General features: G+C 39.6%; 1 protein-coding gene across 1 annotated transcript in view; it reads left to right on the top strand.

Moving 5' to 3' along the window:
- Window positions 1-13836, top strand: part of GGH (gamma-glutamyl hydrolase) — a 39000-nt gene extending 25164 nt beyond the window's left edge. Inside the window, exons 6-9 of the mRNA XM_003408326.4 lie at window positions 1853-1959; window positions 2051-2141; window positions 10952-11086; window positions 13471-13836. Of these exons, the coding sequence (XP_003408374.1) occupies window positions 1853-1959; window positions 2051-2141; window positions 10952-11086; window positions 13471-13592 (455 nt within the window). The 3' untranslated portion in view covers window positions 13593-13836. The remainder of the gene's footprint in view (window positions 1-1852; window positions 1960-2050; window positions 2142-10951; window positions 11087-13470) is intronic.
- Window positions 13837-16257: the final 2421 nt, after the last annotated feature.

Genomic DNA, 16257 nt, shown 5'->3' with positions numbered 1-16257 from the left:
AGGAGTTTTGGAGCTTGATAACTCATTGCTTTTAGTGATATCTGGACTGTGTGTGATTAAGAATTCTGCGGTTGGACCTGGTTTTGCGTCCTGGCTTTGTAACTTTGGCCTGGGAAATCATTTAACCTCTCTCTGTTTTCGGTTTCCTCATTTGGGATATTTGTGAGGATTAAGGAAGATAGTATGTTCCAGGCATTGTGCTAAGCACTTTAAATACAACTCAGTAAATGTTAGCCAGGCTTGCTCTAGTACCAAAGTTTTTCCCTTGGTTGTGTAAATTAGGTAATGATTCTTACAGATTAGTTGATCTCTGTGTCCTCAGAATTGAATGCTACCAACTTATTCTTGCTCTCATAAGGACTTTGGAAGGAAAGTAATGGTAGCCATACGTGGAACCTGTAGAACGCTTTATAGTTTTCAGAGCTTTCTCATATTTAATCATTGCAGACACCCTGTGGAGAGTATCTGAATTAGGTCAGACTGTTTTGGTTGTGGTGGTTAAAACCCGATCTATACAATAAAGGAATGTTTCAAGAGTACTGGGGTTCTTATGGTGGACATTCACAAGAAGGGGCCTGGTTTAGGGACAGCTAGAATCAGGGCTTTGAGCACTATCAGGACTTTTTTTTAAACCCTTTGCTGATATTTGAGTCTACGTGCCTGACTCCAGAGCCTTGAGTATATTACTAAGGTATATTACTTTGTGATCTGTTTGCTGCATAGAAATTTCTTGGCGTGATTAACATCCTTTTCTGCATTGTTGGTATTTTTTAACATTTTTAAGTCCCTTTGAAAATATATCGAAAGTTATGGATACTTTCCCAGGCAAACAACTATGTACATACAAGGAAAATTTTACCTATGTTTTTCAGAGCTGCCAAGTTAAGATTTGCTGCTTACACTTATGGCTGCTCTGCTAATTAATTCTCACATGAGAAGAATTTTACTTGCTGTCTTAGTCATCTAGTGCCGCCATAACAGAAATACCACAAGTGGATGGCTTCAACAAAGAGAAATTTATTTTCTCACAATTTAGTAGGTTAAAAAACCAAAAAACCCGTTGCCGTTGAATTGATTCCAACTTATAGCGACCCTATAGGACAGAGCAGAACTGCCCCATAGAGTTTCCAAGGACTGCCTGGCGGATTTGAACTGCTGACCTTTAGGTTAGCGCCATAGCACTTAACCACTACCCCACCAGTTTCCTTTTAGTAGGTTACATGTCCAAATTAAGGGCGTTGGATCCAGCGGAAGGCTTTCTCTCTCTGTTGGCTCTGGAGGAAGGTCCTTGTTCTCAATCTTCCAGTGGTTGAGGAGCTTCTCAGGTGCAGAGACCCCGTGTCCAAAGGATATGCTTTGCTCCTGGTGCTGCTTTCTTGGTGGTATGAGGTCCCCCACTCTCTGCTTGCTTCCCTTTCCTTTTATCTCTTGAGAGATAAAAGGTGGTGCAGGCCACACCCCAGGGAAACTCTCTTTACATTGGATAAGGGATGAGACCTGGGTAAGGGGTGTTACAATCCCACCCTAATCCTCTTTAACATAAAATTACAATCACAAAATGGAGGACAACAGCAGAATACTGGTAATCATGGCCTAGCCAAGTTAATACATGCATTTTGGAGGGGACAGAATTCAGTCCATGATACTTACTCATGTTAATATTCTGAAAGAAAAGTATTCAAGTCTGGAACATATTTGAACATATTTTGTATTTGATGGGAATTCTTCTGTGGAAACAATATGTTTTGCTTGTCATTTAGTCATCTTGATTAAGTCTTAATAGTGGCCTTTCTTTGGTTGCAGATACGTGACTTAAGTGGATTTTATATTTTTTGTGCTTATATTATTTCAGCTACATTGCAGGGCAGAATGTTCCGGAATTTTCCTGCTGACTTGTTGCTGTCATTGTCTACTGAACCTCTGACTGCAAATTTCCACAAGTGGAGCCTCTCCATGAAGGTATCACATATTACAAAAAAAAACCCCAATAAAATTCATGATTTTGGTTTAACTACAGAAGTAATCATGTTGTTTTATTTTTACACTGTAGAATTTTACAAGAGATACAAATTTGAAGACGTTTTTCAATGTAATAACTACAAATACAGTTGGCAAGATTGAATTTATTTCATCTATGGAAGGTGCGTATCACTGTAGCATGTATACTCGATTTCACTTATTAATTTCTATGTTATATCTGTGTTTTCTTAAGAATACAATTGTGTTACTTTGAGACCTGAAGATGGAGGCCAATGATGAGGTTAGGGCATATTTGGCGACAGGAGACATATTTTGTACAGGTTCCCAATCAATTGCAGTTGACCTGAGCCATTTTCTAGAGTGAGGTGATGAGTGGAAAAGGAAAGAATAAGGAGGATGAAGAGATAAATGGAGAAAGTGACCTGTTCTCTAGCAGTATGGCAGATTAAGTGCTGTGATAGATTCTTCTCTAGAAAGCAATAAAAAATGTGGTTGGCATATAGAAAACCATCTTCCTAAATATACTGACAAACTGGCCAGAAAATAAGGATACCTAGAAATGCCAAGAGTTAGGTGGAGTATTTAAACTAGCATTATTATTGAATCAGGAAAACTTGAATGAAAGCTCAGGGTCCCCCAACATGGAGAGTACCCCATGGGTTATGACCTAAAAGGCTGTAACCTCAATGTAAGGGTGAACTAAAAATAAATCTGGAAGCTTGTCTGCAGCACTGCAAGGAGAATTGTCAGCCTTGAGCCTTAGACTAAGACAGTAGAGGTGAATAAGCCATAAGCATTCATAGTCAAAGACTCACCTCCTTTTATGGCCTGCATGATACTAACCGGGCAGATTGATAAATATGACGTCAAGAATTTTATTTAAAGTTGTCTCAGACTGGTAGTATCCTCAAGTGTGTGGCAGGAGCAAATGTAAATTGTCTCTTTGGAGGAACCTGTGTTTGTCCCAGGCCTTAAGGTTTTAAGGGAAATAAGCAATTCACAGCCCAAACCACTAATGCACAAGGAAGCAAAGTACCACGAATGAGAACTTACAGAAACAGCAGATGTAGAAGCAGACCTGTACATATCTTAGAAATTAGAATTATGAGACAGCAAATATAATTATATTTTACATTTTTAAAGAACTAAGGGACACTTGAAAATGTAAGCACCAGTCAGATGTGAAAAGAATCGAATTTAGGTATTTGACGTGAAAGATATAATTGAAATAAAAATATCAGTAAACAAAAAAAAAAAGACCCAGACCCATTGCTGTCGAGTCAGTTCCGACTCATAGCGACCCTATAGGACAGAGTAGAACTGCTCCATAGAGTTTCCAGAGAGCGCCTGGTGGATTTGAACTGCTGACCTTTTGCTTAGCAGCGGTAGCACTTAACCACTATGCCACCAAATCTCAGTAGACAGGTTAATTAGGTTAGATGGAGTTGAAGAAGAGAGTTAATGAACTAGAATAAGAAGATAGGTGCGAAAAAGCATTCAAAATAAAACACAGACAGAAATATAAAATGTATTGAAAGCAATGTTGAAATATGGAGGATAGAGTGAGAAGTTATACTGTACCTAACCAGAGCTGTGGAATGAAAGGGAGATGTTTTAATATCTTAGTGCTACTGTAACAAATACCACAAGTAGGTGGCTTTAAAGAAAGGAAATTAGTTTTTTCACAGTTTAAGAGGCTGGAAGTCTGAATTCAGAGCGCCGAATTCAGGGCTATAGGGGGAGGCTGTCTCTGTTGCCTCTAGGGGAAAATCCTTGTCTCTAAGCTTCTCTAGCCCTGGTGTTCCTTTGTTCCTTGGCAACTGCCACATGATGTCTATCTTTCCCCCTGTTTGTACTCACTTGACTCTGTGCCTAATCTATTTTTTTTTCTTTTAACTTTTTGTTGTTATTATTGTGGTGAAAATTTACACAACAAAACATACTCCAGCTCAACAATTTCCGCATGTAAAATTCAATGACATTGATTACATTCTTCGAGTTGTGAAACCATTCTCTCTATCCTTTTCCAGATTATTCTGCCACTAGTAATTAACATAAACTCAATGCCCTTTAAGCAAAACTTCCCCCTTTTCCTGTCTCCCACTCCTAGCAACCACTAATAATAAGCTCGGGACTGCTAACTGAAAAGTGGGGCAGTTCGAGCTTGCCAAGCTGCTCTGAGGGAGAAAGACCTGGCAATTTGCTTCCATAAAGATTACAGCCTAGAAAACTCTATGGGGGCAGTTCTGCTTTGTCACATGGGGTCACTATGAGTCAAAATCGACTCAATGGCAACATTTGCTTATTTCATATGAGATCATATACTGTTTGTACTTTTGCAACTTATCTCACTCAGCATGTTTCCAAGGTTTATCCATGTTGTGGCATATGTCCGGTCTTTGTCTTAATGGCTGAATATTAACCTGTTGTGTGTGTGTGTGTGTGTATATATATATATATATATATATATAAAATACATTTTGTTTATCTGCTCTTCTGTTGATGGACATTTAGGTGGTTTCCACATTTTGGCTGTTGTGAAAGAGCTGCAATGGACATTGATGTACAGGTTTCTGTTTGCATTTCTGCTTTCACTTCTTCTGGGTATCTCTCTACGAATGGGATTACTGGATCATATGGTAGTTCTATATTCAACCTCTTGAGAAAGCACAAGCTGTTTTTCACAGTGGCTCTACCATTTTTACATTCCCTCCAGCAATGGACAAAGGCTCTGGTTTCTCCACAACCTCACCAGAGCCTATTGTTTTCCATTTTTTTGATCATTGCCATTCTGATGGAGGTGAGATGGTGTCTCATTGTGGTTTTAATTTGCATCTTTTTGTTGGTTAATGAGGAGCCCTTGTGGCAGGTGGTTAAGAGCTGTGGCTGCTATCCAAAAGTTTGGCAGTTCAAATCCACCAGCCACTCCTTGGAAGCCCTGTGGGGCAGTTCTGCTTTGCACTATAGAGTTACTATAAGTTGGAATTCACTTGATGGCAACAGGTTTTTTGGTTTTTATTGGCTAATGATGTTGAGCATCTTTTCATGTGCGTGTTGGACGTTGGAATATCCTCTTTGGTGAAATATTTGTTAAAATCCTATACTTATTTTTTGACTGTGTTTTTCGTCTTTTTGTTAAGATGTGTAAGTATCTAATCTCTTTAATGTCTCAAAAATGATTACTGTGTTTTTACTCAAATAATGCATGCTTTCTACATTTGTTTGCCAATCACTTCTTCCCACTGTGAGGTATTTTCAGAAGTAGCACTATGCCAATTTGTTTTACATGTTGCTGTAAAAAAAAATTAGCATCCTTACAAAAATGCCTTGCAGAGGGAGGGAGCAGTTGGCAAACACACATCGAAGAAGATGGGTATTATTTGTGTAAAAATACAGTAAGTTGAAGACATACTCCACTGATACGGTTTCATTAGTATAATAAAGACCCTGTTCCAAATGGGATTACATCCACAGGAATGGGGGTTAGGATTCTAACACATATTTTGGGGGGGACACAGTTCAATCCATAACAGGAGGTAATGGGACAGAGACAATATTTGACAAGATCAGATGAATTTTCTAGAATTAATGAAAAGCACCAGTGAATAGACTCAGGAAGCCCAGTAAATCCCAAGTAGTGTAAATAAAAAGGAAATTTATCTAGTCATAGAAACTACAGATCCCTCAAGAAAAAGGGACGATCTTAGAATCTCATAGAGATTGATCACCTACAGAAGAACAGCAGATGGTCTGATGGCTCACTTCACAACAATCAGAAAAATGGAACTAGATCTTCTGTGTATGAGTAGAAAATAATTGTCCACCTGCAGTTGTATGCCTAGTGAAATTTCTTTATGGAAAAAGGGTGAAATAAAATTAGAGAGAGTTTGGCCACCAGCAGCATGCCCTTCCCAAAGGAAATTTAGAGTGATATGTTTCAGGTAAGCAATGTGATTCCAGATGAAAGGCCTGAGATGTAAGATAAATAAAATGCAAATGAAGTGGTAAATATGTGGAAAAAAAAATCTATTGGACATTGATTATGGAAATAATAATAGCATCTTGTGGGTTTAAAATAGATAGAACTAAAATGGGGACAATAGCATGCCTGGAGGTATGAATGGTGTTAAATTGTTCTGAGGTCCTTGTTGTTTGGAAGGAGGGCAAAGACATTAACTATAGCCCTGAAGAAGTTAGTGCATATCAAAGTTTCTGTGATAACCACACCAAGAATAGAGGCAATATATAAAACTAGTAAACGAGGGAAATGGAGAAAAAAATCCAAAAGAAGGCAAGGTTTAATTTGCTGTTCTTATATTAACTTTGAAAAGTGATATTCAGCTCATTAATGTTCAGCTTTTCTTTTTAAATATGTATGGCTACTTTGGAGCCCTGGTGATGCACTGGTTAAGAGCTCAGCTGCTAACCAAAAGGTCAGCAGTTTGAATCTACCAGTTGCTCCTTGGAAACCCCATGGGGCAGTTCTACTCTGTCCTGTAGGTTTCCTGTGAGTCGGAATGCACTCGACAGCAACAGGTTTGGGTTTTTTTTTTTTTAATGGCTTCTGTAAAAATGGCATGGGGGTGGTGTCTGACCTCCTGTAACTTCACAAAGGGGAAGGAGAATCAAGATCAACAGCCCAAGTCTGACTCATATGAAGCGGAGGTCAAACATGCTTCCTCTCTCCTCCATCTTTACTAATCCCGACACCAACCGCCCCCTCCTATAGCACTCTCTACTTCTCTGCTGGGTTTGATAATTCATTACAGTGACCATACAGGACTCACAGACCATACTTAGGATTATGGGGTTTATTAGGGAAGTAACAGGTTATAATTCAGGCTCAGGAACACTCAGGATACAGTTCTTCCCTCAGGACAGCCTCTTCCCAGCCATGCTCACAGATATACCTCTCTCTCCCTGGCCCTCAATCTCTGCCCAAAGGCACTCAGCTTACTTGGTGGGCTGGGAAACCCACCATGGCATCTCCTGCTGCCAGGTCTCTCCTGCCACTGCTTCTCACTGTCTTCAGGGTTACATCTCTCACTCTCTGTCTCGATTTCCTCCTTCCAGGAGCTTCTTAGCACAGGGATCCCTGGTCCAAAACACATGGTGGCTCCTGGCTGTCCTTCCTTGGTGGTGGGTGGTAGTCTCTCTTTCCCGCTACTATGGCAGCTCATTTCAAGCCCCACGGGATGGCAAAACTGATCAATCCCTTTGGTGGACCACAATTAGCATATCTGTATAGCCTTGCCTGATCACTTGGCTGGGAGTTACAAGACCATGGCTAGAAAGGTCACACAAAAGCCATCTATGGCACCGCAGCTCCTTTAGGCACATCCCACAAGTGTGCATATAAAGTATTTTTATAGTTTCTTAAATATTTTCTAATGTCCATTCTGTTTTCTTCTTTGACTCACAAGGTATTTAAAAGTGTATAATTATTAATCTTTCAGTTTTTCTAGTTACCTTTGCATTGTTTATTTCTCCCTTAATTGCAGTGTGGTCCTAGAACATGCTCTGTGTAATACTATGCCTTGTTTTAGTGCCTAGTACTAGGTCAATTTTTAAACTGTTTTGTGTGTACTTAAAAAGAATGTGTATTTAGCAGTTGTTTGGCCAATATTCCATTTACGTTTGTTATTTCAGACTTAATTGTGTATCCCATCTACTATATCTTAATGGGTTATTTCTTTAATTAATTTGCTGTTTGATATGAATGAAGGGTGTTAAAATGTTTGAGAGTGTATATACCTTGTAGTTCTGTCAATTTTTGCTTTATATATTTTAAGCCTGTGTTATTAGGTACAACTTCTTTGTAAGTAGACTTTGATATCACATGAAGAGCCCTCCTTACTTCTAATAGTTTTTTTTCTTTTTTTGCTTTAGAGTCTGTTGTATCCGATGTTAATAAAATGACACGAAGTTGCTTTCGGTTAGTATTAGCACAGTACATATCTTTTTTCCATTTTTTGGGAAAGGTTTCATTTTCAACCTTTCTGGATCTTTATGTTTTAGAAGAGTCTCTTATTAAAAGGCACTCAGATGGATTGTCTTTATGAACCTATACTGATAATTTTTGTCCTTAACTCAAGCATTTAGTCCATTCACATTTGTTGTAATGCTGCTATTTGGATTTATTCCTATCACATTATTTTGTACAAAATGACAGGGACATCCAAGATATTTTTGAAGAACAGAGTGGGTGAGCATGCTTTGTCAGAAATCAAGACCTATAATCTATATCAATTAAGACTGTGGTTCTGGCCCAGGAATAGACAGACAGGCCAGTGGGACAGAATAGAGAGCCCAGAGACTAAGGATATTTGATAGTTGACTGAGTGACATTGTCTTACAAATCAGCAGTGAGAGGGTAGAGGATGTATTTAATAAATGATGTTGGGACATTTTGTGATGCTTGAGAAATAATGTTTTGTACCCACTTTGTCATATAAAAAATAAATTCCAGGTAGTTGAAATACCTAAACGGAAACGTAAAACCATAAGAAGGTTGATCTGATGTGAGGGAAGGAGTTTTTAAGGCCAAAAAAACACAAACCGTAAAGGAAAATATTGATGAATTTGACTAAATTTAAGAACATGTGTTCATCAAGAAAATAGTATAGATGGGAAAAAAGGAGATATTTGTAATTTGTATAACTTTGTAAAGGATATATGTCTAACATATATAAAGTACAACCATGAATTAAGAAAAAGACAACTCATTAAAAATGGATAAGAGAATGGATAAAAGAAATTTGAATGGCCTGTAAACATATGGTAAGGAACTCTGGTGGCACAGTGTGTAAGTGCTTGACTGCTAACTGAAAGGTTAAGTGGCTCAGGTCCATGGGGAAAGCTGTGGCAGTCTGCATCCATAAAAATTACAGCCTCGGAAACCCCGTGGGGCAGTTCTGCTCTGTCATATAGGGTCGCTATGGTCAGAATTGACTCAACAGCAGTGGGTTTTGTTTTTGGGTATAAACATATGGTAGATTGCTCAATGTAATTACTGATCAGGGGAATGCAAATGGAAATCAAAGTGAAAAATCACCTTCTACTTACCAGACTGGCAAAATTAAAAATCTGACAAGTACTCTCTAGGTGTGGCATAGAAGATCTCTTAGACACACTGGGTTTATTTATTTATTTAATTGTTTGAAGCAAATCCCAGGGATTATATCATTTTGCCTATAAAGATATTTAAGGATTCTAAACATAATGGGTTTTGGTTTTAAACGTAATGGAATTATGTTACCAAGATTCTTTCAAATCAACTTTTAAATGCTTAAAACTATTTTAAAAATGACTACCACGAAGCGATGAATCATTCTATGGACTGAGAAGAGAGATATGTAATTTTGGCTGAGACAAGCTTGCTTACACAGAAGAACCCATTCTAATACCAACATCATTATTACGAGAGGGGATGAAAACGTAGTGTGAAGGAGGAAAAGAGAAGCCTATGTTGGGAGAAGCTTGTGTTGTTAATATAATGTGCACTTCACTGTTGAACTGGGATATATTCCAAGGCTAAAATATTGTAGTATGATCATCTGGGAAAGTGAATTGTGTTGCAGACTGTGTTGTTGGTTGCTGTCGAGTTGGCTCCAACTTACAGCAACCTTATGTATAACTTAACAAATGATGTCTTGTGCAAGGATCAGCACAAAGCTGATTGCTATGAGGCAGAGGTTAAAGGTGTCCCAAATGCCCAGTTTTTCCAAACTGCTGTACCACTCCATCGTCTGTAACATCAACTACTCCGCCTCCTCTCAGTATTCTCCCTCTTGTCTTTGGGTTCCATAATTTGCTGCAATGTCTCACAGAACTCATGAACTGTCAAGGAAATGGTTCACACAGTTGTGGAGGCTGGCAAGTCCCAAGTCTGTGGATCAAGTGTCAGGCTGGATGCTTCGCCTAACTCACATGGTTGCAGGGGCTGAGTGGCAGATCAGACAACAGGCTGCCGGCTCACAAGGCTGCGGAAGCTGGTGAATTAGGTCAGATGATAGGCTGCTGGCTCAAGTTCCAAGAACCAGACTTCAGATGATAACAAGACATGCAGCATCCAGAACAAGACAGAGAACTTTGCTAGAACATTCATGTATATTGGGAGCAGACCCTACCCTCAAGGAAACTCCCTTAATTGAGCAAGGCAGTGCAAGGGTGTGACTTGAATAGGGTAGTAAGGGTGGTGACTGGGGTAAGGGTGGTGACTTGAGTCAGACTCTCTGTTAAGGCTGTGACTCAAGATAAATCCCACTTTAATCCTTCCTCATTAACATAACAGACAACTCACCATAACCAAATGGGACCATAACCACAGGCACAGAGGCTAGGATCTACAACATACTACAAAATAGCAGACAATTACATCAGACCACAGAATGGAGGATGACTACATCATAGCATAATTGCCAAATTACATATATAACTGCCAAACCACTGAAAATCATGGTCCAAGTTGACACATAACCTTAGCCATCACAGGTTCCATACATCTTATTTGCATAGCAGCAAGCTATCCAGTCTCCTTGGTGAGCTACAAGCAATGTATTTGCGTAGTCATACCCAGTCGCTGTGTGGGAGTCACAAACACTGTGGTTGGAAAGGCCTTATTAAGTAATTCACTGCATCTCAATAATAGAAGGGAACATTGCCTGGTCCTGCACCATCCTCACAATTGTTGGTAGTTTGAGTCAGTTCTTGCAGCTGCCGTGTCAGTCCATCTCATGCAGGGTTTCCTTGTTTTCACTGATCCCGTACTGTAGAAGAATGAAAATCAGTGAAATATTAGGAATTTTCCTGTTGACTGGAACTGAAATTCTTTAGTTTGTATCTAAGAAAATACGTACAATTTTACTTTGACATAATGTTTTACATAGACATGAAACGTAATTTAATTGCAAGTAACATCCTAGACTGTTCTTACTACCTGCTACATAATAGATTTGTATTCTTCATGCAGGATATAAGTATCCAGTGTATGGCGTCCAGTGGCATCCAGAGAAACCTCCTTATGAGTGGGGAAATGACAACATTTCCCATTCACATAACGCTGTGAAGGCTGCGTTTTACTTAGCAGAGTTCTTTGTTTCTGAAGGTAATATATGGGTGTATAGTTTTATTGCTCTAGTGTAGTTTTGAAGGAAATTGCCCTCATCTAAATTTTTGTGTACTCTTTGTTCTGTAAATATTCTGTAATCCCTGCTAATAAAAAAAATAAAAAAGACAAACTTATTAAAAAAAACATGAAAGCTCTGCAGTCGAGATCTTGGATATTCAGGTAAAATCAGGACAGTTTTTTCACCCAACAGTATGGTTCACTTTGAAGTGGGCAGAATTCTTCAACAGCAGCATGAAGAACATTGCATTCTGTTTTTATTCCTTCCTTGAATGTTTTTATTAGCTTCTCCCCAGTTACTTTTCTTATTAAGAATAATGCCTTAATCATTAAATGCTCTGAGAATTAGATATTTTTTTCAAGACATCTACCGTATTTTTTTGCAGATAATGTGTGCCTTCTACGTTTGTTTGCCAAACGCACCCTCCACCTGCGAGGTATTACCTTAAGTGCCGCTATGCCTTTTTTTTTTTTTAATGTGTTGCTATAAAAAACTAGCATAGTGCACTTAAAGAAATACCTTTTGAGGGGACGGCACTGTTGGCAAACATAGAAGATGTACATTATTTGCATAAAAATACAGTGTATAAATTTATATATGTGGGTAGGTGTGTGTGTGTGTGTGTATATATATAAACAACAACAAAAAAAAGACACCCCTTGCCATCGAGTCAATTCTGACTCATAGCAGTCCTATAAGACAGGGTAGAACTGCCTGGTGGATTCGAACTGCCGACCTTTTGGTTAGCAGCCGTGGCTCTTAACCACTACACCACCAAGGTTTCCATATATATACACATGCACACAAAAACACATCTTGTGGCTTAAGGCTGCCTGCCTGTAGGCATTGGCACATTGGCAAAAGTTAGTAAGCTTTGGCTGTCTTTTGCTGATGAAAACATTTTCATGCTATATTATGTTGGGGTAAATTTGAGAATTTGCTTGGAGATGCTTTTATTTTAGTTGAGCGATGTGGGTATAAGACAGAGGTACAGATAAACTTGCAAGGGATAGGGTGTCACTCTGATGAGACATGGCCATTTTAGCACACCAGTGAGCCTTGCTTTAGTCCCATCTCCAAGGCCTCTCGAAGTCTTTTTGCCATCTACTCTTCTGCCTCTCCTCTGAAGTCAGAAACTTCCTACTGAGCTCACTCTTATTTGGAATTGTGCTCAGTTGAATGGTTTCAGGATCAAAAAGGTAAAACCCAAAAGAACTCTCATGTGCAGCATTAATCCAAGGAAACATGTTCATGTCATGAGTTTTTGAGTGAAAAAGGTCTGCGTGGTTGAGAGCAGCAGTGGCCCCAGCGAGTCTGTTGCGGTATCATCACAGGGCAGGCTATACTTTGTCTTTACGCAGTTCAGACCTACCAGCTGCTTCGTGGGAGAGGGAGGTGACAGTCTGCTTCTGTAAAGATTACAGCCTTGGAAACCTTATGGGGTAGGCAGTTCCACTCTGACCTGTAGGGTTGCTATGAGTCGGAATTGACTCGATGGCAACTGGTTAGGAGTCCGTGAGCGGCTCAAACATTAAGCTTTCGAGTTCTAACCAAAAGGTTAGCAATTCAGCCCACCCAGAGGCTCCTCTGGAAATAGGCCTGGTGACCTGCTTCTGAAAGGTCACAGCCTTGAAAACCCTGCAGAGCAGTCTACTCTGCAACACATGGAGTCTCCGTGAGTCAGAATCAACTCCACCGTGACTAACGACACATGCTCCATTGTAAAAATGTCATGTGTCTCATAGAAACCAGTGATTATTTTGACTTGAGGTGGGTATCCAGGCTTCCAGATCGCACATTAACACTTTATCCATACCAGATTTCTCATTGTGCCCATAACACCGCGTCCTTGTTTTTCATACCCTGCTTTATCTATGGAAAGTGCCCTTTGCTTCACTTCTCCACTTGCGCCCCCTGCTCCATCCTCTTTACTCCTGTAGTGTCTCAGTGAAGACGATACTCTGCGCACGTTATGATGTCCCATTGTCTCTTTGTGTAGGTTGCTCAATTAAACTTCTTGAGTGGTAGGACCTTGTCCTGTTTCTATTTCCATCCCCAGTGCCTTTGTCAACTCTTGCAAACGGTAGGCACTTAGTAAGTGTGTGAGCTGATGGGGAGAGCAAGTGCCACGTGTGACATGGTGCTGGAAAGTATAGCTGCTGTATCAGCAGTTAACAGCTGTGAACCAAACACTGCCTAATGGGGGGCGGGGGGAGGAATTTTGCAAAGCGTTTCTCCTCTTGGTGATATTTTTCCACTTAATGCTAATTGCGGGAAGAAATATTAGAAAGTAGCCTTTTTTTGAAAATTTTATCATCCTCTATCATTTTTTTAAAAAATTAACTCTTTATTTTTCTCACAGCTCGGAAAAATAATCATCACTTTGAATCTGAAGATGAAGAAAGGGCGGCGCTGATTTATCAGTTTCATCCAATTTACACTGGAAATTTCTCTTCATTTCAGCAAAGTTATATCTTTGATTGAAAGCCTTCGATGTGTTAATAGAGCGACTCTGAGTAATTGATTGAACTGTTCTAATAACTTGTCATTCACGGCAGTAATAGAGATCACCAGGGAGGTTCCTTTTCTGTGACGTGACTCGCTCTGATTCTTCTTTCAGTATATGACTTCACATCGCGTCTGCTGATCAAACAGTGAGACATAAATTATCTTATGGAAAAGCCTTATTGTATCTGAAGATTGGAAAAAAATAAATTTATTGAAAATATGTTATTTTTTTCTAATTGATTCTGGAAATGAACACTACCCCTGACCCATTCACCTCATCCCTACTGAAAACTCTTTAAATCCTCCCCCTAAAGTGTCGTCTCCCTTCTTTCATATTGCAGTTGAGTCAATTCCGAATCATAGCAACCCTACAGGACAAGGTAGAACTGCCCCATAGGGTTCCCAGGGAGTGCCTGGTGGATTAGAACTGCTGACCTTTTGGTTAGCAGCCAAACTCATAACCACTGTGCACCAGGGCTCCTACCTTCTTTCAGGTTCAGAAGTATTTATTGTGTATGTATGTGTATATAAATATATGTAATATATACATGTATAATATATACAAATACAATAAATATATATGTTATATAATTATATGTAATATATACTATTGAGTGTATTTTATATATTACATATATCTATATAAATGTAATATATATTTAAATACACTAATATTTAATATAATATATACATTATATATATTATAATATAAATGTAAATATATGTGTATAAATATATGTTGTATGTTCTATATAATTACATACTATGTACAATATTGTATGTAGTATATATTACATACATATATTACATATGTTATATGGATCTCTGAGAGCAGCAAATGGTTTGCGCTCAACTACTAGCCTAAAGTTTGGCAGTTCAAACCCATCCAGTGACGTCATGAAAGAAAAGCATGGCCATCTGCTTCTTTAAAGATCGCAGCCGAGAAAACCCTGGGAGTCTCAATTGGTTCAGTGGTAGCAGGTTTGGTTTTGGTTTTGATAGATGATATATATAAATACAGTAATTATATGTGTGTGTATATGTATGTATATGTATGTTTTTCCCCCATTCTGCTCTGTTTTAGCACCACAGTTAGAGTGTCCATGTCCTGAAAGCAAAGCCTGTGTCTTGAGCTTTTGAATCTACAATAGCTAACACTCTAGGTTCTCATGAAATATTTATGACTACTTGTGAACTTTTTTGCATCCAAGATAGTTAAAGCTATTATATTCTTACTCTCTAGAGTCCATTTTAATATGCTTCTCAATCTGTTTTCACCACGCCATATGCCCTCACCTACTCTGAAATCTAGGAATTCTTTGAGGAAAACCAAGCTGCTAGGATCGGGAGCTAGTATTTTTTGAGCTGTATCTGGGAGGTGATGCTTGTGTGTCTGTTCTTCTGGTCCCCCCAGCTGCTCTAGAGAAGTGGACACATGAGCAACAGAGGGCCTGAGAGAGATGATGGAGGAGATCATGAGTGATTTCATGAGCAGAAAGATAAGAAAGAGCAGTAATCTGAAGACGCTGAGGTAAACAGTCTTTGGGCAACAAGGACAAATGGAGCATAGACATTGAAAGGGACTAATGTGTATAGCTGGCCAAGAAGGAACTTTAATAAAAATGTGACTGATTTCTTTTCTGTCTGTGCACATAAAGATCTTTGTAGCACTTATATTGTCCAATGGCCATTCCTCACTGATGTCATAGCTTCCACATTAGGAATAGGTAGCAACACTTTTACTCACGGTGCCGGGTTTCTTTGGGACCTCTTAGTACTGAAACAATATAAATCTTCTAGTCTCTGCAGTTCCCTAATAACAATACAGACTTTCACTTACTTCCAAAGAATCATACTATGCTTCACTGTTGATGACCACAAATACCAAAAAGTGTGATCAATCATCTGTTCTTTTGTGCTTGTTTAATTTACCACTTTTCCACTTGTATATTCCTTTGAACTTTTTTACACATGATTGATTGCTGTCTTTTGAGAATAAAGTCTCTCAGAGCTGACCACCCCCTGCCTTCCACACACCACACCAGCGGGAGTGAGGAGAGGAGCCTGTGGGCAGGGGAGAACAGTTCCATCTAGGCAAGCATGTCTGTCCCGCATCCAGCCCGGCTTAAGATTGTCGCAGGAGAGCCCGCCATCATACGCTGCCGGAGAGAAGATGGGACAGCATGCTATTGATGTTGCTGTGCGACAGGCTGACTGGCCCTCAGATAGGAGAGGCGTGGCCACTGCAGGGCAACTGCCTGGCAGCCTGTGAAGGGGGTGGGGTGACCACGCTGGTGCCAGTGGAGGAAGGCACACAGGTGAAAGACGCATGTTGCTGCTCCTCTTCCTCTGGGTGCTGTAAATCAGACTTGATACTGTAGTTGGAAGATGGGTAGGCAAGAGCTGACAGGCCTTCATATGTGGCTCAAGCCTTATGTGTGGTGATCCAGCAGGAACCTAGATCCCTGAACTTTACTCAGAATCAGCACATCAGCACCATCCTGGTCATTCAAGCTCACGCGGTCCCACAAAAGAAACATTGTGCTTGCCGGTGGCCCTCCAGGCACTGGGACCTAGCCACAGGACCTGGGACAACCTCAAGACATGAGTCCCACGATTACTGTATGCGACCAGTATTATA

Source organism: Loxodonta africana, chromosome 14, assembly GCF_030014295.1.
Source record: "Loxodonta africana isolate mLoxAfr1 chromosome 14, mLoxAfr1.hap2, whole genome shotgun sequence".
Lineage (NCBI taxonomy): Eukaryota > Metazoa > Chordata > Mammalia > Proboscidea > Elephantidae > Loxodonta > Loxodonta africana.
The sequence above is the reverse complement of the archived record's forward strand: the minus strand, read 5'-3'. Positions and strand labels throughout refer to the sequence as shown.